The 27814-nt window shown below is 35.9% G+C and overlaps 1 protein-coding gene across 1 annotated transcript; it reads right to left on the bottom strand.

Moving 5' to 3' along the window:
* Positions 481–25284, bottom strand: LOC18775749. Its single transcript, XM_007210112.2, has 35 exons — positions 24949–25284; positions 24103–24196; positions 23180–23274; positions 22559–23064; positions 22150–22360; positions 21721–22029; positions 21320–21473; positions 21043–21180; positions 20666–20747; positions 18905–19182; positions 18670–18783; positions 17800–18059; positions 17361–17609; positions 17102–17263; positions 16331–16468; positions 15995–16234; positions 15544–15671; positions 14681–14804; positions 13120–13281; positions 11242–11389; positions 11006–11106; positions 10344–10505; positions 9607–9654; positions 9155–9262; positions 8886–8960; positions 6307–6357; positions 5508–5651; positions 5279–5409; positions 3913–4000; positions 3444–3503; positions 3123–3375; positions 2680–2831; positions 2505–2575; positions 1581–1737; positions 481–1151 (listed from the first exon to the last, which is right to left on the bottom strand). The coding sequence occupies exons 1-35, from the start codon at positions 25123–25125 to the stop codon at positions 987–989; spliced, it is 5535 nt and encodes a 1844-aa protein (XP_007210174.2). The 5' UTR covers positions 25126–25284; the 3' UTR covers positions 481–986.

Raw genomic sequence — 27814 nt, 5'->3', positions numbered from 1 at the left:
CTGGTAAAGTTGTTGTAGTTAGATTGTTGCTGTCAGAAGAAAGCCAAATAAGATTTCAAAAGCTCCAATCTGCTTTGGCAACTGGAAAATCCCAGACATGTTTGGATTTTTAACAAGTTCACAAGCTAAGAAAGACAGGAAGACAAGAAAGAAGCGTACTGGCTCTACTACCAGTAACAAAATAAAAGCTGTTAGAAAAAGCTTGAAGGTAATTGAAAACTTTAATTATATTTATTTGGTTTTTAGATCATTATTTATGTTGTTATAAGAGTCACATTTGCTAATTAGTTTGAAAATTCAATCTAAACTCAAATCCTTTCAGGTGCAAAAGCAACGAGGAGTTTTTTCCAAGATGTACTCATCTACAAAACGAAAGTGAAACTTTAAGTTAACAACCCATGTAATTTATTTATTTTTACAAAGACCATTTTTTCTTGTAAACAAGCCAGTGAATCGGCTTTTTGGCTCATCGCTCTTTCCTTAACAAGAATATTATCCTTTTTTTTCATTATGACAAAGTAAAATTAGGACGAGAAGCTGTGACGGAATCCCAAGTTCCGAATATCATACAACAATTTAGAGGATATAAGAATTCACAATAAACTAAGTAATGATTTTTCAGGGTTTACTTATGGGTGTAAAGAACCTCATGGAATCCTCCATGGCAGAAAAATTTGGTACAATGAGTGAGCAGCCGAAGAGCTACAGATTCATGCGTTTTAACACACCACATTCCTCCCATTCTTAACCACTCAAAATATAAGCAGGTCTTGACCATTTTCCATGCTAATTTGTCCCCCCTTTACATCCGGTCTTTGAATTCCTTTTTTCTTCCCATGAACAACATTTTTTTGTTGACAATGAGACAACTGCCTCTGAATTCTGTGTTGCAAAATTGACTGTTAAAAGCTGCTCACGTCTTGGGTTGAACAGGTTTTCCTTGTGTATAACCAAACAGAACACGTATGGCTTTTAGAAACAAAAACCTATTGGGATCTCTGCTGTCTAGTATACTCCCACAGAGCAATGGCGCCGCTGACATGAACGTTAAGAGATCTAACAACTCCCAACTGTGGAATCTCAAGGCAAGCATCCAGAACATGTATGATATCCACCGGTATACCTTCCTTTTCACGCCCAAGGACCAGTACCTGTCCAATGGATGCAAATGAGTAATGCAACAATGTCTCATAATGGAAACGAAACACCTTTTACAAATTCCATTGAATAAATAGCTGCCACGACCCTCGATATTACAATGCAACTGAGAAGAAAAGAATAACAATAGAAAGAACAAATAGCTTTTGGGAAATTATATACACTATGGTTACTTGTAATATCCAATTATAGACACTATGGTTACTTGTAACATCCAGAATGCGGCAACTATGTTCTCTACAAATTTTTTTTCAGGTTAAAGGTATACAAGCACCACAATGATATTGTATATACACAGAAGAAAAAAAAGAAAAAGATTATATATATCATGCATTGCAATATGGTGAACTGGACTTTCCCAAATGCAATGCAATGATAGTCAGCAAATTAAAATGAAGGACTGGGTTCACAGAGTAACACACCGTCTTTTTAGGAAAGATATGCTGGTCCAGAGGTATGCTATTTGCAGTTTGCTCTAGTCCCAAAATTGAGAAGCCTTCTCGTTTCTTTCTCTCAAGGAAAACCTTCAAACTATCCACTGGGACTTCGATCATAGGAACCCACTTTTCTGCGGTCACACTGGGGAAAAAAATTGAGGAATTAATTTACGAAGACATTCATTTGAAAAATAGAACACAAAAGTTTTATTGGGTAAACAAATAACCAAAATATACCATACTGTATCAGATGAGAGGGAGATCAGTTTGTGTCTCATAACAAAAATAGTAGACAAACAGAACCTAATTGGCAAGATATACATTTATATAATATATATATTAGATAGTGGATAATTCTTAAATGAGGATCTAGAAGGTTCCAATTATTGGACAACATCTCTATATGAGCCCCATATCTCAAGATTGGTCAGCGACCGTAATCTTACTTAAAAATAAACCAAAGTTTCAAGAAACATCTAGTTTATTGCCCACCAGAAATCCATATATTGTGCCACCAAGTGGACCACCAGAGTGGAAAATTTTGTTTTGCAAAGTAATGTGGGGGACAGTACAGATGTACCACCATTGGGAACCTCCAGGTTAGAAGGAGAACTTTAGCGAACAATTAACATTATTTTGGAATTTTTTGGGGGGTTACTGATGAAGGATCATGCTCCACATCTCAGGTGTTACTAAACCCTGAGTTTACCAAACATACCATTTTCCAGTTTACAGTACCAGACTAGATTTCAAGACATTTTAAACTCCAGAGATCACCAAAACACCAAAAAACCAAAAAATAAAAACACGAAGACTCCGTATGTGTATAGGTATATATATATATATATATATATATATATATATATATAATGTAAGTTACAAATGGATGGTACTGAATTATCAACAAACCTGATGAGTTGGAACTGTTTGTCATGTACTATGTTAGAATCTGCAACGACCAAACTTGATGCCTTGAATACCTGGCAAGGAACATTGATGTATGAGAAACTGATCTGAAAAACTCTACACATAATACAACAAGCAGAAGAGTGGGAAAATGGCCTTTTTAGTCCCCATCACACACCTCACAAGTTCGTGCCAGGCCAGCAAGGTTAGGTATGCGATCAAGCAGAGATGCTACAAGGATAAGATGCTGTCTGCTTGCTCTCTCTCCCTCCGCTGCCAGACTTCTAGACTGCAGCACCTGAGCAAGAAGCTTATCGTCCTTCTCGATTTCTGTTGTATTGCACATGAGATTACATTAATTTAAATTTTTTCTAGCAAAGCCTTTTAAGATGGACAGTGCTATGGAACACAATATCTGTACAGTTTCCCAACCTATATGCCATCTTCACATTGGGTTCTCTAGCATTGTCCCTTTCTTAGTATAATTATGTGATGTGGTTATAACATGTGCCATGTGGATCGGGAGAAAAAGTTGAGATAAGTAGGCATTTTCCATTAAAATTTTGACTTTTCACAAAACAATTAGCACCTTATAAGCTATCCGTCCAAGTTTGTACATACCCACGAGTTGTTTGTAAGTTTCCTGGTCGCCCAAGAAGGAATTAACAGCCTTGTCTTGCTTCTCATGTTTAGAGAGGGTAATCTTTTTTTGAAAATCCAGTGAAATATCTTTAGGCAGCTGGGTATGCAATTTTCCTTCATTGGCATTAGACAGTATTTTTGTACAGTTTTCATCTTCATCAGATCTTAGGCTTTCATTCTTAATAGTCACGGCATCTTTTGCCATTGAACTCCGAAGTTCTTCTCTAGCATCCTGCAATACTGGAATCTGAGTTACCGAACATAGAAGAAAACTTCACGAGATAATGAAAATATACTTACATTTAAAAAGTTGAGCACTTGCTCCATAAAGGACATTGGTACACATTCAAACTCGAGTTCCTTTAATACAACAAAAGAAGATTTGATTCAGATACCCCTCAAGCAGAAACAAATACTGACTAGTAAACATAACGATTATACACACAGCTTGAACTGACAATAACTGTGAGGAGACAGCTTGTGTTGTTTTCTACATGAAAATGAAAGCATCTTATTCTATATGGAAAGAAGATATGTGTTCTCTTCTTGCTTCATATTTTGAGTCGATATCTCATATTTGATTATGCTTTAGATTCGTGTTTCTCTTCCCAGAAGGTTTCACTGTTACTTATTTCAATTGAAAAATACTTTTAAAAGAGGAAAAGATAGAAATGCAAAAGTAAAGGGAAGTTGATAAGAACTGCTATGCTAAAAGGATTACTTAATGCCATACATACTATAACTTAACTATCACCAACCAAAGACCCACCTCAACCCGGTTAACAAAAATCCCCGCAGGAGTGGCAGAGCTATTCGGACTGTAGGCATCAAGATATCCTCCCATTGATGCTCGTAAGCTGAAATGAAACAGATCAAATTAATGTCAGATCTCACCATAATCATATGTATAAGAGGCACAAACAAAAGTCTGTTTATTTAAGTTATGCTTGATTGCAAGCAAAACACATACATTTGTACATATGTTTTGCATTGAAGTTGATTGACTACCTTGTCTACTATTTTTAGTTGCTAAGTGTGTACGTGGCGTTCAAATAAAAATAGCTGTTGAATATGATTTAAGTTCATAGAGGAATGGGACTAGGATTGTGTATTGAATTTACATATTTCATTACATTTGCATTTGAAAAAATTATTTCTTAAAAAACAGTTTGTCTTTTAATGACCGATCAAAGTTACACTCAAACAGCATTGCTGGCTTTTACTGACCAAAACAACAAAAGAGAAAACAGATAAAAATTTTAAACAGGATTATTCTTCCAATTTAATGAAGTAATATGAAAAGATCTAAATATCATATTTGGAATAATTGACGTTTTGAATTCTTGTAATGGTAAATTGGTGAAAAAAAGTGAAGGTGCTCTTTGGAAGGCTGCCCCTTTAGGCTTCCTGTGGTATATTCGGAGGGAAAGACACGTACTTTTGAAGGTATGGACAATTCCGTTATGGAGATCAAGGCATCATTTTTTAGGTTTTTGCTTGCATGGATGCATAGTTCTTCAGTTTTTCTTTCACCTATTTTCTGGATTTTATAGATTATTTCTCTTCATGATTAGCATTGTATATTTTTTGTATAACTGGAATTTTCTGTTCTCTTTTTAACAAATTACTATTATCAACAAAAAACAATCTCGCAGCAAATTCAATGTCATTATACCCCGAAAACAAGTATTGGACCCACAAACTCCCCATGAGTATCCCAGATTTATAATCAATTAACAAGTTATGTTTTGAGTAAGCACACTTGGACCAATAGTTTATTTGAAGTTTTTGTAATGACAAGGAAACAAAACTTGACAAGGTTTATTTGATACCCTATTTTCAACACGTTTAATCATTCCAAACATTGCCCCTAACATATAACGTAGGCACATAACAGCAGCCACTGCCGTCACTGCCACCACTGCCAGGTTAATTGATGAAATTGCACATCAGACATAACTACAGACTAGCATCAATTATTGAGAAAAGCTAGCTTAGGAGATAGATGTTTCAACTTTTTTACTAGATAAAATGTTTGGAATAGATTATTTGTACTGCCTGTTTTATCCCAATGAAATAATAAGAAAGAAGGTGAAGTACACTTTAGTGCGGAAAATCATGTTGAGATGTCGTACCGCATACAATCAGAGTTCTTTTCCAGGTAGGATTTCAAATCTTCAAAGCACCTCTTCTCTAAAGTCATAGTTTCAGAGGCTTTAGAGTCTAATGGAGGAAAAAATTTGCAAAGAACTTGGTAAACCAGTAACTGCAAAGTGAATCAACTCACAATAAATGAAAAGGCATTACACACAGAATAGAAAGAATAGAAAGGATTCAGTATTCATCAACTTTGAATCAGCCAACCTGGGCAAAACCACGCAAGCTGTGGTGATGTGAGGTTAAAAGTGGAACTATGGGAGGAAGTAATTCATTCAAATGCTTGAATTGAACAGCTTGAGATGCATGGAGTATGACATTGGCTGCTATAAATACATAAGAAGAGAGCGCCTGCATTTAATGTCTAATAATTAGTAGAATAGAGATCTACCATACATCAAAGGATATTACCCTAAGGGGAGAGTATATGTAAAAAGTAAAATTCTCAAAATAAAGCTATAAACTGCTAATAGAACCAATGTCATGTCAATGGAAATGTAATGTTCTATCTATATGTACCCAAATACAAGGAATTAAAGAAAAGTTAACTCTTCTTAGTAAGAATTGGATACGTGCACTAACAACGATCAAGTGGAATGAGAGCCCATGAGCTATGAATTTCTGCTCAATTTATGAGTTTATGATATTTCTTTTCTTTATTTTCAGTCTAGATGTCTTTTGTCCTAGCTTAGAGCAAATATTCTATAATTTTCAACAACTTGAATTTGCATAAAAGGGAGATTCTAAATTATGTCTACAAGAAACATTATGTGTATGTGGTCGACAGGCAACTGCAATCCCGAGAAGCTCTTCAGTAGGTATCATGAAAAATGTAGTTCTTAAGAAATAGTGTTCCCTTATAATATATCTCCTGCTCCTAAATATTAAGATTCCAAGAGGAACTAAAGGTAGCACTTTTCAACCATTAAGAATATCAGAAAACCGCAAGAAAAAGAGATTGAGAAGAAAGGTCATAAACTCATAACGACTCCAAAAGAATATATACCTGAGGCCGCATCTCATAATTTCTTAACACAGGAACTAGTTGCTCCCCAACCTGCAATCCAGCAATAATGTAGGAATTAATAAGTGTGGATCTTTGATTTTTTAAATCCCAAAAGCTTGTTCAAAAACTTATGGAAGACAAAAATCAAGAATCCCAACAGCCTTGAAAGACCTCATCCTTGAGTTAAGGTTCTGGATCCTAACTCCACAAACATAGTACTCACGCTTAACATTATCAATTCATGACTTCCAGGCTGCATTTTGGACAACACCATTCAAAAGAAAAAGCCAATCCAAGTCTAACCACATGATTAACCAGTTAATTAACTACCTGCTTATCGCAAACCCAAGCCTGGTTACTTTGGACTGTTTACTTTTCAGTAAACTGTGACTTTTTCAGCAAATTAGGTACAAACGTACACATTCCATTTTTCTCGTTCCAGCTGTACACCACCCATGTATAGTGTGGGTGTGAAATCTGAACTGCCCAACATATGCCAAAATAAATCATTGTCAAAACCTTGGCATATGTTGACCTAGGTTTTCATTTCATATTATCATCAGAAAAGCAATCTTTAACCAAGCATTAATACTGGACATGGAGAAAAAAGTAGGAAACTGAAAGCAAAAACTCAAGACAACTTGACGACCACAAACAAAGAAAAAAGGTCAAGACAACTTTTAAGTTCATTCTCATATTCCAATATCAACAGGCACAACTAAGGTTCAATTACAATGGGTAGCCTCCATATCTCAGCAATCATTTTTTTTTTTTTTTGGTTATAAGGTAAACAAAAATCCCACAAGTACAAGTAACTAATGAAAATAATTAAACCCTGCTGTAGCAAATAATTAGCCTAATTATTGTTTTGCTCCTACACCTAAAATAGGTGCATAGACCACCAAGATTCCCATTAACCATATTGTTTTTTACTCTAAACATCAGACCTCCAATATGTGAGCTCCAAGATAGCTAGGAAAAACATGTTATGGTATTATCATGATGGCAACTGATAAGATACATATGTATATACAGTCCCGCTCACCTAAGGACATAAAAATGAGGTCATGTGAGGTCCTCTTTAATAAAAGCCCTAAAATTAATCTAAGGGTACATATACTTAATAATCTTAACCCTCACTCATGCTCCTCTTTTTATTTAAACAATCTCTTTTAATTTGCAAAAAGAAAAAGAAAATGAAAAAGGAATACATGTTCAATGCTTTTGTCTCCTTCCTCCCCACCAATCTTCTCCTCCTCATCCTCTTCTCTCTCGCTCTTTTTAGGGTTTGACCCTCTTTTTCAGTCTCGTTGAACCAAGCTTTTCACAGGCAACTTCTTCCTGAGTCTGTTGATTAATTTGATTTCAAATTTGTTCTTTGAATTTTTTTCTTCTTCAGAAAATTGGTATTAGTCATCAGAAAACAATTTGGATGTTCTTTCTTTGATTGTGTAGCTTTCTAATGCAAAAAATTTGGATGCATAAGGGTGTGCCCCCCTTAGTGTTTAAGAATCAGGAATTAAATTCAAGATGAATGAAGGGCATACCCTTGTGGTTCCACCATATTCATTAAGAACCACGGCTATATGAACCTTTCGGATGCGAAACTCAAAGATGGATTCAATCGAAATCAACCCATTGGATATTCAAGAGACAAAATTTTCTGAAATTTTTTTTTTCAAAGAACCAATTTGAAATCAAGTTAAGCAACAGCAAGAAGTTGCCTTTGAAAAGGTTGGTTATGCCTACCTATGTTCAATGAGGCTGAAAAGAGGATGAGGAGGAGAAGATTGCTGGGAAGGGTTTGTTTGAGTAAAAAGAGGAGCATTAGTGAGGGTTAAGATTATTAACTATATATGCAGTTAGATTAATCTAAGGGCTTTTATTAAAGGGGACCTTACAGGGCCTCATTTTTCCTTATGTGAGCCGGACTGTATATATATATATATATATATATATATATATATATATATAGTAGAAAATATAAAAAGAGCATAGAGTCCACAAGTGCTAATATTTTATTAAAAACCCAAGGGAAAATATACTGTAATAAAAACCAAGTGGCACAGAAGATGTGTCTTAAATGACAAGGAAAAAAAAGGTGTACAAGTCCCCTTCAGAATAGAGCAATAAACTTAAGCACCATACCAAGTAAAATCGAGACAGCAAGAGCATCAGATAAACCATCCTAAGCCGATTGTTAATCCTTTTTCTCTTGCACTGTTATTAACAGTCAACACATAACTATGACCTGAGCTGAACCAAATAAGTAAGTATTTGCTTAATGCAGAAGCCTTTTCCTCTACAGGCTTGTGCATGTAGCTTGTAAAGTCCGCTTTCAGTTTCTTTACAGCCTTGTGCATGTAGCTTGCAAAGTCCACTTTCAGTTACACGTCAATTTATAGAAAACCATTTTGCTATCCGAGAAACAACAAGTCACATTGCATGTGGAAATAAACATCCTTAAAGCCCTTGATTAACAAAACTAAACACACATACTCCGCTCCCTCTCCTTCACAATTATTATGAAAGTGAAAGAGGTTGTTTTTGCAATGTAAAACCACTAAAGAAAGCCTTACCAATGGTGGGAACTTCAAGTACATATTAATTGCGAATGTTTCCAAGTATTGACGAACTGCAGGTAAGTTGTTCCTCTGCATTAAATTTACAAGTAATTAATTTAAAAATAACAGATGTGTACCATCATAACTGTACAATTATAGAAGCAATAAAAGTGAACACTATCACAGAGGAAACCCTCTCCACTTGAGGGGACAACCATTACAAAAACGATTATAATTTTGTAATCCCTATCACAGAGCAATGATACGAGACAACGTTTACTTACATAGAGGGATAAGTGCAAACAGTGTGCAACTTCCGAAACTATATCTTGACAGACGAAACGTGACAAAATACATATCATTTGCCACGCACGTACCTTACGCCTGTGGATCTGTTAAGATAAACAAAAATAAAGAAAAAGAATAAGGAAACATAACAAACAGAGAGGTTATATACACCATCCAACCATCCATAACCTATATTCTTATTGAATAAGCACAATGTTGACATGTCTAATTATTCATTCAAGCATCTTCTACAGTAGGTTTAGAAGATTTTACACAAAACAAACAGTTGCAGATTGTGTTCACATTATTATTTTCTCAATGACATCTTTCACTAGTCATTCACAGAAATCCCATTCTAAATCTATCTTCAACTTAAAACAATTGCCCTGGCTTAGTAGTTTCAGCTGAGGTCCCTATTCTCAACAATTTAAAGGGAAAGGATACTCACTGCACTGTACTTCTTATACAGCTCCTTTGCAAGATCCTTGTCGTTTACCTACATTTGCAAATGATCAACATCAGCACACCATTTTTACAATCTTTAGCCATTCTGTTAAACAAAAGTAATATGCACCTAAACTTTTTTTTTGGAGAATGCACTGCATGTAATGTAACTGGAAGTCTGTAACAATAAAAATCATACAAGCTAGCAACAACGACATGATTGACTGAATGATATATTTAATCATAGGAGTTGAGAGAGAGAGAGAGAGAGAGAGAGAGGATTCCAGTGTCAAATCATTTTATGTGGAAATTGTGTGGGTCCAGCAACTCAAGGTCCTAATAAATATGTGGGAGGGTTATTTGGGAATTAAAGTACACGGGAAACCATACCTAACCGCAACCCTTACAAGCGAAACCAAATAGTAGGCAAGCTTAAATAATCAAATTAACAAACTGTGACAGCAAAAGTGTAACAGAGTAGACTCAGTTGAGCAAGCAATTAAATTTTTTGGGAAGATAAGAGTCCAACTATGCTAGTAGGTCAACCTGCTGTATCTTTTAGGACACAGGAAAGGATAAGAAGCGAAACAGAAAACACATGATAAGCACTGAATGCATCCAAAAGGTATTTAAGACAAAAAAAAAGCAGATGCCTTTACAGGTAAAAAAAAAAAACTGAAGGCTGCAACTGCAAGAAAATATTATTAGAAGACATGGAAAACATATTAACAAAATGAATACCGCAGAATCTAGAAGCTCAAGCAAAAATATTTTTCCAGATTCCAAAGCTGCATGGCAATCTTCATTTTCATTTGGTGATCCCACCAAATCGGACAAGTCTGCTAGCTTGGAAAACAGAACAGCAACAGAGGCACGTGCATACAATTCTGTGTTGATAAATTCCTGAGAATAGATTCCAGAAAATATTTAGACTACAAACTTCAAAACTCCCTAAAAGGTTACCTGGAGAGATTAAAAATGCCTGAAATCAATCTGAACCAGAATAAGGTCTCTTTATGTTGTGATTAAAAAAAAAAAAAATGAAGTTCAAGTAAGGTCCAAGCAAATAGAACAATATCTCATGCAGACTTATCATACTTGTATATGATTTCCTTCAAAGGTCCAGGTCAACAACATGACCCAGGACCCAGTTAAAAAAGAATATTAAAACAAACTACCTACGACAAGCAAGTTGCTTCTAAATGGAAAGCCGACTTATATTGAAGTTTCCTAGTTATGAGAAGCTAAAAATTCTATGATAACCAAAACTAGCTTCTACTATTGAAAATGCCCCAAAGCTACATATGAATATCAATGAAGTTATTCCCTTGTCAAAGTTAGATGATACGTCTTCATTGCCACAATATATTACCAACATTAAATTCAATTACTATGTAGCCTACTTTGGTCAGCTCAGTATCAGGGCCTTTTGCCAATAAAGAAACTTCAGTCCTTGTGTCATGATTGTCAGCTAATTCACCTTCAAAGTCCTCATCAAATGCAACTGGGGAAAAAAAATCATTTTACAAATCATATTCTATGACAATGGAAAACAATATAAATATCAACACACCTTATCATATGAGATGTGTAACGTTTTTTTTTTGACAAAGAGAAGTTTATATGAGGTGTAACTCACCAGAACCATGTAGTGACAGCAGCTTCAGCTCCTTCACATAGTACTTTATAATCCTAGGATATGATAGACACAGCCCTGTTAAGTGTAATGCAGAAAGACGAATTGTACGGGGACTTTTTGTGCCTTCCTCAAGAATTTTCTCAACAAACTGTCAGAAAAAAAGATGTTAAAAGATGATGCTCTTATGACCAAAAAAAAAAAGATGATGCTCAAAACATTATACTTATCAAGACAGGATCAATAACCTTGTACACTCGTAATCAACAGAAACAACATAAGTGTGACTCAACATGCACACACACGATACATAAATATACAGCCATCATAGGGGAATTTTCCCTTGCCAAACTGTAAATCCGGACCAGATTCACAATTTGGCAAGAGTACATTTTCATGTGTAGGGTCATGTTCAAGGGACAGTTTTCGACACAGTTTTAGAAACATTCTTAAACCATATACGTTTTATCATCTAAGAGTTGAAAATGCATTTGACACAAAACATAAATTTTCTTTATTATTATATTTGGAACACTAGACAAACTGTACAAGATGTGTTTAGTTCCTTCACTTAGCCCTCTTCTCTCTCTCATACTATTTTCTTCCTACCTATAAGCTTCTCAGTTCCTTCACTTTCTTCCTCACCGAAACTCATTAGATATGGCTATCAAATCTCATTGATCAACATTATGTACAGGCCAATCAAAACAAAAGATTTCAAATTTCACTTCAATTCTCCCTCTATCTTCTCTGTCTTCCCATGGTTCTTAATTAATTGATTTTTCTTCGTTTTTCTCATTTGCGGTCACAGTCATTTGGACAAGTGTAATTTAGGGATACTTGTTCTGGACTAAGATGTAAAAGAAAGGAAGCATTTGTTTCTGGAAAAGAGAAGAAAGGAAATTAAAGAATGGGTTTCTAAAAGAATTAAACATAATTTGATAAGGAGTGTCATACAGTTTCTAGAAAGGAAAAAAAATGGGTTTCTAAAATTTTAAAGTTTCCATATCTGCAAAGCTTAAGTTTGATGTCAGATTTAAAGGAAATTACAAGATATTTCTATTTGATAAGAAATGTCAGAGAGGGGACATATGGTTAGCGAGCACATAATTGAATTTGGTGGTGGCCGGAAGGGCTTAGACCAAAGCGAGAAAGACTGAGACAGACACACTGAGAGATGCCGGTGTGTGGGTGTCTTTTCTTGCCACCTGCACATTTTCTTTTCATTTAAAAGTTCCCCCAGTGCACTCTCCAACTCTTCATTTAAAAAATCAGATCATCCTACTAGTCAGAATAGGTTCCTGGTATTGATTCTTATCTATAGTAGACAAAGAAGATGCCAGATTTTTAACAGGGAGGAAGGTGAAAGAAAAACATGGTGAGAGACGGGGAGAGAGAAAGGATTAACTACAAAGGAGAAGGTGACTGCACAAATTACCTGAAGAAAATTAAACACGCTTCAGGCAGTGTGTTTAATGTTACCAATAGAATAATAATAAAGAAATTTTTGTTTTGTGTCAGATGCACTTTCAACCTTTAGATGATAAAACATCTAAGGGCCAAAAAGCTGTGTGAAAAAGCTGTGCCAGATTCATCTTCAACCCTATCGATATATTATTTGGGATTAAAAATTAAGTTTTAGTTTAACACACTTATTTAAACACCTCATTAGAGAATGGTTCATATATGTAAACACGTACATATATATCTATCTAACAATATATGTACATAGTTGGATGGATAGATAGATAGATAGATAGATATATAGATAGATATATACATAGATAGATAGACAGACAGATAGATAGATAGATAGATAGACACAGAGAGAGAAAGAGAGAGAGAGAGAGAGAGAGAGAGAGAGAGAGAGAGAGCACACACCCACTTCAGAGGCCCAGGTGCACCGTCAGTTATATGCATGCTCTCATCACTAAATAGGGAGGAATGCAGAACAGAAGACAAAAGGGCTGCAATAGGTGCAACCTTCCGCTTGTTGCAACTGACGTGCAATATCCAAGAAGACTGAACCAACTGCCACATCATCTGAATTAACCAAGAGTCAAATGAAAGTTTAGCTATTTCACTTCAACAAAACATAATCTAAAGAAAATGCTATAAAATGGTACTGGTGACATAAACATTCAATTACTTCATAATCTCTTAAGAGGATCATCTTTGCCTTGGAGAGAGAGAGAGAGAGAGAGAGAGAGAGAGAGATAAAGGGCATTTCAACACAAAGAAAGCAAGAACACAGACAAACAATTTAACCACCCTCAGTCCTCCAGGGACTCGTTCTACCATTTGACACCAATGGAACAAAAATATCCGCTTCACACATGATTAGCTTATGCCCTAGGCTTGAAAGCTTATCTTTGTCCCCAGGTTAATAGAACTAAATTAACGGGTCAAATCTCAATCTAAGATTCCCCCAGTACCCCCATCAAGAATTCCCTTCACAGTGACATTTACACTGAATTAAGTACCAACAAAGTTACAAGGACATTAAATGACTGGAATATATATGCAATTATACCACTCCAAGAGATACAGCAGGCATGAAGTAATTTTTATGCAATTCTTTTCTCATAAAGGTGTAACTTTCAAAGCCCAAGTAGTTTTCCAAAATCAGTTGAAAACTAAAAAGCAACATACAAAAACAAATTTAAACATTGAGGTTTGTATTTGAACCTCCCCCCGCAATATTTTTAACACCATAAACCCCAGTATTATCCTTAATGAAACTTAGTACACAGTCCCAGCAAAAACTTTATATATAAAAAGTTTAGACAAACCTAGCCCAAATCCTCCTTCCTCTCCCACCACCACTGCCTAACTGCTCTCTCTCTCTCTCTCTCTCTCTCTCTCTCTCTCTCTCTCTCTCTCTCTCTCTCTCTCGGAAACGAGAAAGAGAATGAGAAAGTGGAGAAGAGAGGAGAGAGAGAGAAAGAGAGAGAGGTTCGCAGTGGTGGTGGAGTTTCCGGCGGTGGGGGGAGGAGGAGGAAGGAGCTGCTGGGATTCTATGTTCTTTTTTGTTTTCTTGTAAGTTTTAAAATAAAAATAAAAATTAAAGGGTAAATTTGACGTTCCATGATAAAAGAAGTTAGCTGGGTGTTCTTAGACATATGTCTAAACAGAAACACTCTAAACATTTCTTCCCCCTCAGAAAATCCCTTCCAAATTAATGAGCTATCTCATAAGCCACAATATGGCCTACAAAAGTTTTATACACAATATGTAAAAGGATCAGCACCTAAATTAGGATGCCAAAAAGGGAAAGTGGTTCACAATGGGACTGGAAAGTATTAATAGTTAAATGGTAATTGACGAGTGAAATTCCACAGAAATATATCCAGGCTGTCATTCAGCTGGCATCACAACCACATGCTACCCTACCATGACACAGAGCATCCACAAGCACAATTCTAAGAGTTTGGAAACAAACCTGGGCATCCACCCCATCACATAAGGAGACAAGTAAACCAGACTTTCCCTCGGCAAATAGGCCCAAAACTAATCGGACTGATCTGAGCATTGGTAAAACAGAACCTTCCCCAGCATTCTCAAGGCTGCAAATTTATACAGAAGAAAGGTGGTGGGTCAAAAAGGAATACATAAAATCTCCATCAGCAATAGCCATTATTGTTACAACAAAACCATATTCGGACAGCACACAAGAGAGTATCTAAAGTATATTTCTCCAGTATTCAGAGAAGCGATGCAAAGAGAGATCTTTCTGTTCCTTTAATTTTACTACTACAAAACAACATTTAGACACCAGGCAACAGCAAATGTTTGGGCATGCTTATGGGCTACTCTTTCTCCAGCCTTTAGGGATCTTTCTTTTTTTTGTAAATTTATTAGATTGGGGAGCAGTGGTTGGATAGAGGTGTATTACATTGTAGGAGAATGTGTTTGCTTTGTTATGATGGCTGTATTATTTCGTTGGTGGAGCTCACTCTGGTTCACTCAGTTTTGTATTGCGGATTTTAGCTGTTTAGTGAAATTTGTTTCTTATAAATATATATATATATATATATATATAAATGAGAAAAGTGATTCAAAGAGATCTTGAGCTATCCACCTGTTCTAGAATAATATATTGCCTCATTGCATTAATATAAACACTAATTATTAATAAAATAAATCAAACGATTTATGCACAAACTGCTGACTTTGTTTGTACAAGACAGATGCTAGATAACAGCCCTCTTCCCAACCACCAAAAGAAAACCCAACAAAAATTAGATCTCTAATGGGAAGAAACCATAACGAAATCGGTACCATTGAACTCTTCTCATTTCGTACCTCTCAAGAAGATCAGTAAAAATCCATCTGAGAGCAGCACCCGAGAAGAAAAAGCTATTGTCCTCCAGATGAAGCCCATTTTTAAAAGCATAGCTAGGAATTGAAAGTAGGGATTCTAGGCACATCCACTGCATCAGTCACAGCGAACCAGTTAAAATCTTGTATTGAGTTAAATATCCATAGACAGAATAAATTCACCTTTACACAAATGACAAGTACCAGCACTGAAATGCAAGAGAAAATTAGGAATGATGGAAAATGATATTTGATGTATTAGAAGTTTAGAGCAGAGAAACAGAAATAATAAAAGACTCAGCGACTTATTAGAAAATAACAAGGCCACATTTGGCTGTATTATTTACAAAATTTCAATGTTCCATATGGTATGAAATGCACTAATAAGACAAAAATCTTATCAAAATCTTTGACAATGTGTTGCTAGATTCCTCACCTTCCAGTTCATTAAAACTGCACGTCGAGTCCGTACAAATACTCCAACTGCAAGGAGATTATTTATGTTCTGAAGAAAAGAAAGAACCAAGGAATCTAACAGAGGTTTTCCAATTGATGATAACAACAAGCTGTCATATTTCTTGACCAGACCCAAAGCTTGAGGAGAAAAAACAGACGCTAGTGCTGTGAGGGCAGGAGCTAATGCTTCATATGCTGCAAGACATATTTCAGCTCCAGTCTGCTTTGGAGCATACAGATAAGCCACTAAAATTAGCTCATGAAAAACTGAAAGTCTTTAAAACTGATTCTTCATATAACACAATCTACAACATACCTCTGAATTACAGGCTGGAGAGGAAACAGTTTTCCAATAGAATTCCCACAAAAAATTATAGGCAAGGTCAAGTGATCCGTGGCTTTTAAATTGTGCACACCATGATGAGATAGTTGCAAGAGCCTTGATGGACATTATCTATAACAGAAGGAAGACAGGAAAAGAAAAATCAGCAACAATAAGATGTGCTTCGGTAAAACCACTATCATTAATGAGAAGGCAACTTAATGGTTAGTGAAAGATCACAAGATAAAAATGCACATATTCAAAACAATGCGTGAATGCTTTGGTGAACAGGAAAAACAAAGTAATAAATATTTCTTTGATATTATAATCTAAAATGTGAAACTCCCATGAAGGGTAAATTAATCACCAAAAAAGATGCAAGAGCAGAAACAAAAGCATGAAAAATGGAATACACAAGAATAATTACTACAAAAAGATGCATCAGAAGGTGCATGAACAACAAAACATTGTTGACTAAGATAAACTGTAAACACTTGAAGTCACCAGTATTGAGATAAAGATGATAAGCGAGGGGGAAAAGAGGATCATTCTTTAACTCCACCATGCAGGAACCTATAAAAATATTAACTAGTCTAGTCGTACTAACACAGAACTGTACCCACCTTTTCAGATGAAGAAGTACACAACAATTAGGCATTTTAAATGAAAATAGAATGCACACAATGTGCCTTTGTTTGCAGATGATCCACTGCATTTCAAATTTTTAAGTAAACCAAAGGTAAGTAGTAGGACACAGAATCATACTGCTTGCAACACCGGAGTGGTGGTAGAAGATGATAACCGGCGTTGACTAGGACCTCCAAGTTTTCCTCTCACAGAACCAGGAAGGATCGCATCTGCCATCTTAGTGGTATCAGTATATGAGAATATGGAACAAGACAAGTTTGCAAAAGAGACCAACTCTTCCTGCAACAAAGACAAACAGAAAACAGTGACAAGTTAAAGGGGAAGCACATTATAAAGGAAAAAAAATTATAAGCTTGGTGCAATTTGGTCTCCATACCATTATAAAAATAAAAACGTTGGTAAACTTTTGACATAAATTAAGAGCATCTGCATGACCAAACTGATCGATTGATTCAAGCACATGAAATTCTGATTTGCCTCTAACTTTAGAACTATACTCAGCAACTCTTTCTTGCATCATCTGGAGCTCCAGAACCAAGCTCAAGGTGAGGATGAGAAACTTCACAGTTATTTGGTCCAACTTATTGTTTTCTTGGCAGAGCTCATGACCATGATTTTGAATAAACTGAATGCATCAGAAAAAACATAAAGTCAAAACCTCATCCTGGGAAAAATCATAAAAGAGTACTTCCACAGCAATACCTGACAGTAGGATAAATGTACCAAATTTGGTTTGTCAAAATATACTGACCAAAACTGGAAGACAAAGGATGAACATACAGCAAATCACAATTTGAACACAGAAAAAGTCTTACCATCAGTATAGGTATCAATTGATATTCCTCCTTGCATGCAAGAAAAAGCACTCTTGCCCACCGTTTCGCTTCAAATTCCCATGCATCCAAGTCTTCATCATCAAAAGTGATTGAATCATCAACCATGTGACGACTTGTAAACCTATTGGGGAAGTCATGAATACTCTTAAGAAGCTTCATTTCAGTACTGAAGCAGTTGGCACTACAATGCTTCTTCCCACACCCCATAAGCCATTCTTGTAGTTTCACTCTTAAGGAACCTAGAAATTTTGGGGGGAGGGGGGGAGAAGGGGGGGGGGGGGGAGAGAGAGAGAGAGAGAGAGAGAGAGAGAGAGAGAGAGTAAACGTCTCACAAGATTGCATACATCAAGTCTCAATATCCATTGATGGTAACTTTATGACTACTCACACTTTCTTTCTTTCTTATTAATTAATGTAGCAAAGTTTATGGATCAGTATCACATATTCAGTACCAACAAAATATATATTAAGGACCACACGGATCTTGAATGCATGCCAGTATATGTATCTTCATGTACTCATCTATGATGTATGAATATAATATATGTACAGGGTAATGTTCTCTTACTAGACTTGTCTTGCTGGAAAAATGCTTACGTTATCAGACTGAATCTGGACAAGAATCAAATTGATCAATGGTCCAGAACACAGATGTTGCCACACAGTCTGGAACGAGAACATTGCCATGTATATACATATGTATAATAAGTAAGAATATGGCATTTACTCGCACATACATGTAATTGTGTATGTGTCTGACACACATGCATAAAATGCATATGTAATTTCACTATTTCACAGATAAATAGAAAATAAGCTGGAATAAAAAGTGAGCACAATAAAGCATACCACCAAAGCCAGTGAATTCCCATGGAAATGTTGAAATGAAGTGCATAAGTATATCAAGAGGCACATCACATGCACACACCACTGAAGCAGCAGAATCCAGGACTTTTTCACAAACTGGAGCCATGAAGATGTCCGATCAGTTATGCTCTGGCCTTTTAACAAATAACCATTGCAATGCAGATATTCAATATAAAAGACAATATATTATAATCTAACCAGATTAGTGATTAGAGACCTCGAAGACGATAATTAGGATTGAAATGTTGTTTGCTGCTCTCAATAACAAATCTCAAAGCATCAAGCAAAACAACTTTGTCATTGCGAGGGGAATTTCCCACTTGGATCATGCCAGGAATTGCATCTTCAGACCACTGTGCTTCACTTTCATTATCATCTGCTCGAACTTGACAAGCAGTTGAAGAAATGCATTCAGCAAGGCACACCAATCCAGCTCTACCAAATGATTGCACCTTAGCAGTAGATGCTAAATTGATCAAAAATGCAACGCACATCCTGCAACCATAAGTAACAAAGAGTAAAGCATATATCAACCTCATCAAGCCCAACAGAAATTTCTCAGAGGACAGCAATTGAACTGAGCAAAACACTGTCATGCAAGTTGTAAAAGTAATAAATGAATGATGCGATTAATTTCCAGCCCCAACAATGATGTGCAAAGTAACTTTTGATAAAAATAAAATAAAATCTTTTAAAAGGTGAAACCCCAGTACATGGAAAGTGTACAAGAGAAAAACCAGAAGAACTGAAGTGTACAACCTAGCAGCTGCAGAATAAATAAGTCATCCAAACAAGAAAAAAGAAAGGCGGCACAAGGTAGACACAACAATAAGGAAAATGTAAATATTCCGAAACATTTTTGTTCCAACGGATTAAGGACACTAATTATCACATTCTGACAGTGCCAAGGAAGATCTCGTAATCCACTTGCCTAAAATTTAAAAGAAAAAAAACAAACAAATGATAAGAGTGCAACACCTAACAAAAGCAGGAACTATTACAACATATGAATCAAACGTAACAAACCAAAACATATAAAAACACGTTCAATCAGGAATACCATACACATGTTTAAAAGTAGTAAGCCCAAACAAGATTAGCAGAAATCAATTAAAAAGCAACAGAGACTTCCACAGAAAAGGCACTAAATTTGCAGCATGAAACTTTTTGATTTCTAAAGAAACTTTTTGTTCAAATCTGATGAACAGAATTCCACCACCCCAACTAAATAAAACAGTGGACCAGATGTCCACTTCACTGCAATACAACAAAATCCCACCACTCCAACCGAACAGAACATAGCACAGCTCTAAAGAAATGAAAAGAGCCATTGTCACAGACCCCAATCCTATCTTGCAGCAGCTCTCCAATCTAACCCTATGAAAAGGAAAGATAAATCCCTAAAAGCAGGTGTCCCGCAGCCTGTGATGACAACCAGAATCGAACTTCCTCCCACACCACCTTCACGTCATCCCCCATATGACCCAGACTCCATCCAAATGACGCAAAATATGGCTACCACAACACAGTTCCACATCACTTTTGCCTTCCTTCCCCCCAAAGGGGCCTTCAATTTTTCACGAGAAAATAAATCGCTATTATATATATATATATATATATATATATATATATACACATATATACGACTCTGTGACTATGTAGGTATGCATGCATATATTACATCCTAAAGTGAGTACAAACAACCTGCATATCATGTTATTTACTTGCACCACAGTTGAGGAAATATTAGCATATAAAAACTCAATTGTCTATGTAACACTGCCAATTAAACCAGAGAATAAGGTTGACATTACAATGCAATTACCCAAAGAAACCTACTTCAGATGTTCAAGTGAACACATTCCAGAAAACTCAAACTAAAATCTAATTAGATTTCATATGAGAAACCTCTTCTTCTGTAGCTCTCTATTATCACTATATTCATTGATGAAAAATCATTAAGCAGATTGTAGCATACCCCGCATTCAAGCAACTTGTATATTGGTGTAGAAACCTAGCTGCACCTTCAATTGTCATTGAGGAGTATATTCCTTTTACACCTATAAGTGAAACAACAGAGTTGTAAGTCAACCTAGTGGGATTATAACACTCTTAATCAATATCATTGCTTAAAGGATTATATCAGGAAGAATGCAAAATGAGATAATAATGTATCCACCACCATGATATAAAAGATTAGTAATCGTTGCAAAAAGTATGATATTTGAACATAGAAGCATGACCTATAAAATAATGAACCATTACCTTATAAGACTAAGAAGTGACCTATAATATGATACAAAAGTCAAATATGCTGAGTTAAGTTGTAAATGCAAACTCAAAAAGATAACAAACCAAATTCTTTGTGGTGCACAGGGTCATTTATCCCTTCCATCAATGGACCCAGAACAAAAGATACAGGCACTGATTTTGTATGAGTTCCATAATTCTTCCAATCAATGCCCAAAAATGACTGCATGATCAAGCACCTAACTGCGTCATACACAAAAAAGGGAATTATATCTAGATTAATTTGTTTCTACAAATAAACCAGAAAAAGTTATTTAGAGTAAACTAACATTCCTATTAAACTAAAAATGATTATATGGTTGAGCATTCCAGTCACTATTACCTTGAGGATTGTCATGACGAAAACCCCGTTCCCACAAAATAGCTAACCAGTTAAAGATTTCGCCTGGGGTTTCAATATGGCTTTGATGAACTGCTCCAGTGACAGAGGTTGTAATATTACGATGTGTGGTGGAGTATTGAAGCAACAGAGATACCTGAAAAACAAAATTAGTTATAAGATGGGGTAATCCAAAATGTTGATAAGATTGTAACCTGACCTCATCAATGCCAAACCATTATTTTACTTTTCCAAATAAGTAGTAAGTTATACTCATACAGACATTTGATATAGTCTGTTATAACCATATCTCATCTGGAGAAAGTTAGAATAGGTACATGGTGACATGAAGAGCATGATAGGTACATGGTGACATGAAGAGCATGATAACCATCTAAACACACCTGGGAATTCCACACTGCTTCAACCAAGTGAGTGCCAAACTCTTCAAGCATTTCATATAGCAGTACAAATGCCTCCCACTTCTGGCTGTTCAGACAAGACCCAACTTGGCTGCATATTTTCCCCACACCTAGTGACTTTGCTTCCTTATCAGCCCACTGTTCCCTCTTTGTCATGCCGTGAGGCATTGAATGAATTTCAGGTAATATCATCTCCTCTGAAACAGGGGACGATTGACCTGCTTCATTTATCCGTAGTGCTGTCTTGAACATATGCAATGACTGCTTCCTCACTAAACTCTCCTTATCAACCTGAACAGTGAAACACAGAAAATAAAAATAATTAAAGATTATTATGATTTTGAACTGCTAGATTAATGAGCTTATCAATGAATTCTAAATAATAATCGAAAAAAGTGATAATGCAAATACCAAGCCTTTTTTAATTTCGTCCCAAAATTCTTTTTGAGCTCTTATATCAAATTCTTCCACTTTATCACTTGTGTCAGCATCTCCGCATTCTTCTGTACAAGAGCAAAAAGACAAATACAGGGACAGTACACTATAAGCATCTCTTCTCTCCACAGTTCCAAGAGAAAACAGCAGCCCACAGCACTTCCAAATTTTGTTAAAGAAACTGTTCCTGGAAGACAATCACATACATTCAGCTGAAACGATATATACATACATAAAAGAGTATGCACATGTATATATAAAAGAAAATATGTATACGTATAAAAAAAAAACATATATGCATATACAAAACAATATATCTAGAATGCAGGTGAAATTAGGAAGACAAATAAAGACTAATGCAGTTGGAAGAAATTTTTGTAACTACCTTGAAAGTATAAGGGTCTGCCCATGTATTGAGATTTCAAAAGAGCAATAAGAAGAAAATGCTTTGAAAATTATTGGGAGGAGAAAGCCAGTAGCACAGGACCGGTGTTCCAAACTTTGTAAAAGCAATCGTTCAGTCAAGCTACAAAGACCCCAAGTCAATTTACCAGCAACATTTTGAGCATCAAAACACCCATTTGGAATCATTGATTCTGAGGATGCGGCTGTTTTCATGCTATGAAGGGCAGCATCAAGGATTAAGGTTAGAATGTGGCATGAAATTTGCAGCGAAAGTGACCCAGATTGCGACGGGCTGTGTTTTTCGCTCATCTCCAAATGAGTTACAAGGTCAATAGATCCCACCACCCACTGAAAGATATCTGGTACCTCATTTTGAAGCATACCCATAGAACTAGCAACTACTCTTAGAAAATAAGGCACCAGGGTTGCCTCCACAACTACCCAGGTGTTTGTCTCGATCACAACACATATAAATGATTCTGTAACCTAGTACCAGAATTGCACAAAACCAACACCAGCATGCACAGCAAGCAACAGCTTGTTACAAGATGAAATTTCGTAAGGACAGCAAATTGACAACAAGAAGCTTTAAAAAGTATACCTGGTTAAGCATTTTGCGGTCAAATATATGCGCTATCTTCATCAATGGAAGAAAACTTCTCCAAATAAATGATTGCAAAGCATCATGATTAGAACCTACAGAGAAAATATATTCAACAGTATTGAATAGAATATTTAGCCACAACACAATACTTATACACTTTGAAATAAACAGTAAAGAGCCTCTCCCACTATATCTTAGCAACAAGAATGACGACTGAGTAGAAATTAAATTATGATTAAGGACTGGCAATGAAACCATCAAATAGAAATTACATCGGGAAACAGAAAGATCAGAGCATTAAGACAATATTCTGGCACCCGCTTGCCTAATCTCCAATGAAAAAGTGCACACTTTAGGTTTAGTTGCATGCAGTTCAAGAATAAGGGGCCACTTGTGGGTTAGTTGAAATTGAACGTACTACTGGATTGAAAGTAGTTTACTCTTTGCTTGTTAATATACTTAACCAGTATCAATTAAAATAGGTTTACGTGTAGTCAGAAATTTTAAGAGTATAATTTTTTTTTTTTTAAAACCTATCTAGAAGAAACACACAGGATGAAGTTTTGTATTTCAAATATCAAACTTGGTCAAGCAAATAAGCACTTCAAAGATCCGTACTACAATTTATCAGAAGATTATATATATTTCCATTATCACACAACACGTTGGAAACCAATCAGAACATCACTGTACCAAACTCAAATTTAATTGCATCAAAAAACAATAAAATCCCTTGGGATTAGCCTAAGTGGTGAGGAAGGGTAGGGAAATGGGTTAGGATTAGGATAGGTCCAAAGATAAACAATAGTGAAAATCCAACTGACATTAAAGCCACCTTTCACAACCATTTGATATAAAACTCCAACCATTGTATAAGAAAATAAAAACATTTCTGAGATGGAATTAGGGACATGACTTACCGAATTTCTTTAATAGATGGCAAAGTGCACTAACCAATGATGCCAGATAGTTACAGTGATTGGAATCCAACATCCCATCATGTATCTTAAGATCCTATACAAAATAAACAAACCTGACTAACCATTAGCTCAAATTCAACCACGCTAGTTCAGTAAAATAGCAAGCTGGACAATAAATAAACAACGAAGTTCAAGAAATCATTCATGATTTTCATCTCATGTATTTAAACCAAAAGCCCACCTCAACTAATCCAAATTAATCATTCTAGCAACTCGGTATTACTCAAATTGCAGACATATCAGCCCATTAAATACAAAAGAAGCCCCTTACATATTTAACTTGGCAATTTTCAACAAGAAAGCTAGGTAGGTTATATATTTTATTGGAGTCTTCCAACTTTTTGTGGCATTTACTGTGAGTGTATTTATGAAGTGGAAAGGCTATCATCAGATTATCATTTACAAAAATGTGTGCCAAATTCCATGAAGTCACCCAACTTGTCTAAATTTCTTACGTGCTTTCTTGGTTATTCGACATTATTTTCTTGACTATTCAAGATAGGAAAACAAAGAGTGCTCTGTCTGTACCACAAACATAGTAATGCAGCATTTTACTACGAAAAACTCAAGCATTATGTCACTTAACTTACAAATAACCAAAAACCCACCTCAACTAACCCAAATAATCATTCTAGAAACTGGTATTTTTCCCAATTCAAACGAACAGCATTCCGTTATAACCCAAAAGAGTGACTTTATCTAACTCAATTGGCATTTCCTCCACAAGCCAACATAGCAATGCAGCATTTCAGAAACTGAGTATTTGATTAAGTAAATTAATCATACCTCAGAGAGCTTGGGAAAAGTATCAAGAAGTGAGTCAAAAAGTGAGGAGGGAGATAAGCCAGAAGAAGACAAAATGCAATCCAAGACGGCTGGAACAGCGGCTTGAGGTACTTGATTGAAGCTAGTGGACAGTGAATCGATAAGAGCGGCCATAGAGCCTGTTTCTCTTGTAGACATTTCTTTCAGAAAGAGTTCAATTGAAGTGGTTCTGATAAACCCTAGGGTTTAGAATAATTAAACCGGGAAATTTCTACACAGAACTTCTTGTTTTTTTTTTTTGGGTTCAATTTTTATGAGCCTTGTTGGTGGAGAGACATTAGAACAAGTGCGGGTATTCCCACGCCCTTATTCAATTTTAGTAAATTTAAGTTTTACCCATAAAAATTTTTTCACTTTTGAAAAAAGCCAAAGCTTTTTCAAAAAAGACAGAAAAACTTCTCAACTTTCAAACCAAAGACATGCAAATGTAAAGGATTCTTTAGGAAATCAAAAAATAAATAAGGGCAATTTTGTCTATTTTGGCTTCTTTTAAAAAGTTTCTCTCTCCTTTGGGCTTTTCCAAAGTCTCCCTTCAATTTTCACACCCATTTTATTTTCAAAATTTTTAACAAATTTACCTTTTGTAAAATGATTTCTAAGACAAGAAAAAACCTCAACTTAACCCACCTATTTTACCATTTGACAAAATAAATAAATAAAAGGGCTTAAGGACTCCTCATCCCCAGAGTAATTTCCCCTTTTTTTTTTAAGTTTTTTTTTTATTTCTTGGTTTTTCTAGTACTCTGAGTGACTGCTGAGTGCTTGAATTTTTTAGCATTGATGATTGGTGATTGGGATTTTTCATATTTGATCACAAATGAAGCCGTTGACTTGAGATTTTGGAGGATTGACTTTTGATTCAAACCGAGTAAATAAATCGATTTGTGTGCATGCTCTGTCCCAAAGATGGAATTCTTTTTTTTTTTCTTCGTCAAATCAGATTATATGCTAGGCATACTGAGTTAGATTCAGTATGGCATTACAGTGCTGTGAAAATAATCACTATCAAATTTGTTGTAAGAGAAATCAGCTGTGAAAGAAAGTAGTTTGGCGTTTGGTAAACTTTCTGTTAAAAGTGTTGTTGGTACTAATTCCTGCATAATCAGAAAATGATTCCCGCATAATCATTAAACCTAGCGCTTCTTCGAAACTGATTCTTGTATAATCAGAAAATGAAAGTACCTCATTAGCTGCTTTCCCTTAAAGCTTTCTCTCACAAGAATTTTTAACAATAAGTGATTTTCTCATAGTTTACCAAACGGGCTAGGCTTCCCAAAATTTTAAAAAAAATCACTTATGACCCCAAATAAGCAATACCAAACGGGCACTTAGTTTGATTTGCATTTTGATGCACGCTTCCAAGCACTTCCATTTCCCATTTGGGCATTTTTCTGAACCTTTGACATGAGACCACTGTCATTTATGCATTCTTAGTTAACATGATTGTGGGGTCCTTATGGTCAATTAATGGCAATTCACATAGCTTCTCTGGTGTTCCGAATGCAATAGTTAATCTTAGAATATATGGTTTACATAGTTTTATGTATAATTTTGAGGTTCGTAAACATGATCATATTCATAATCTTAGTAATTTGCGTACTAGGTTGGTTCTATCATGTACGATTAGTAAAGAGAATTTGCTTGAGTTAATAATTAAAGGGTATTTTAGAAATTGTCTCTAATAGTTGACTAACAAATAACAAACAACATAAGTTAGTCCTAGTTAATGTGTCTTCTAGGGTTTCTCGCGAGGAGAAAAAGGATGTCTTCTAGGGTTTTCTAGAGCTTTTTTTCTAGGTTTTCTTGACTGTGACGGCAATGGCGCAAGATCTTCTGAGGGCATGCAGAGAGTATTGAGCCAAGCCTGATACAACAGACTTTTCAACGACGCATAGAGGAACTAGAAAAACGATTTGGGGCTCATCTCAATCTGTTTGAAAAGGATTGAATTGAGGTTACCCTCAAGGAGGATGAAATTGATGATTTGTTGTTGGGATCTCCTTATACGATGGTTGCAAGCATCCTCAACACGAGGATTGTGAATCGAGAAGGCTTTTTAGGGGTTTTTACTCGGCTGTGGAGTGGAACTGATGGAGTCTCCATCAAGGAGATAGTGAAATGACTTCTTTTTTTTTGTCCATTTTGTGAATTAGAAGGATAAATATCGCGTGTTGGACATGGAGCCATGGACCTATCGTGACTCTAGTCTTGCTAGCTGAAGTGCGCCATGATGTTGATGCCCGTATTGTCCCCATGACCATGAGGGTTTTCTGAGTGCAAATACATGGCATCCCGCCCTTTAATATGAAGGTGATGGTGGCTAGAAAAATCAAATCTCTGACAGGGCAAGTTCTAAAGGTTGATCAATCTGGGGGGAGGGATTGTATTGGAAGATTCTTATGGGTCAAGATAAGGATGGATGTATCGCTACCGCTCATGCGAGGGATATTCATGGGATTTCTGGAGGAAGGGGCCAAATGGGTGGATTTTCGATACGAATATCTTTTGGAGTATTGTTCTCATTGTGGGTGTTTGGGGCATCCAATGTCGAGCATACGCAGCTGGGGACGACACCAGGAGAAATATGGAATCATTAAGGGAGGAAAAAAAAGTGTTTGTAGGTCTGGAGGCTTTGACGAACCTCTAAGGCTGGGCGTTGAAAGCGGGAGGAAGACGACCACAATACAGTTGTAACTCTGACGACACCGATGGGGAGTGTAGTAACAGTGGTCAAAGGAGGAAAGGTAAAGCAAAGGAAGAGGAAATATGGCGCCCTTGAGGAATGGAGGGTTCTGTTAGAAAATAACGTTAGAAATTGCAAGGTGCG

This window comes from Prunus persica, chromosome G5, assembly GCF_000346465.2.
Source record: "Prunus persica cultivar Lovell chromosome G5, Prunus_persica_NCBIv2, whole genome shotgun sequence".
Classification (NCBI taxonomy): Eukaryota; Viridiplantae; Streptophyta; class Magnoliopsida; order Rosales; family Rosaceae; genus Prunus; species Prunus persica.
The sequence above is the reverse complement of the archived record's forward strand: the minus strand, read 5'-3'. Positions and strand labels throughout refer to the sequence as shown.

Excerpts from the sequence above, each read along its gene's own strand:
- LOC18775749 (XM_007210112.2), bottom strand. The coding sequence starts at position 25,125 with ATGTCTACAAGAGAAACAGGCTCTATGGCCGCTCTTATCGATTCACTG. Across the intron at positions 16,469-17,101 it reads CCACTCCGGTGTTGCAAGCA|ATAATGTCCATCAAGGCTCT; the intron begins GTATGATTCTGT and ends CTTCTGTTATAG. Across the intron at positions 5,410-5,507 it reads GCTTGCGTGGTTTTGCCCAG|TTACTGGTTTACCAAGTTCT; the intron begins GTTGGCTGATTC and ends TTCACTTTGCAG.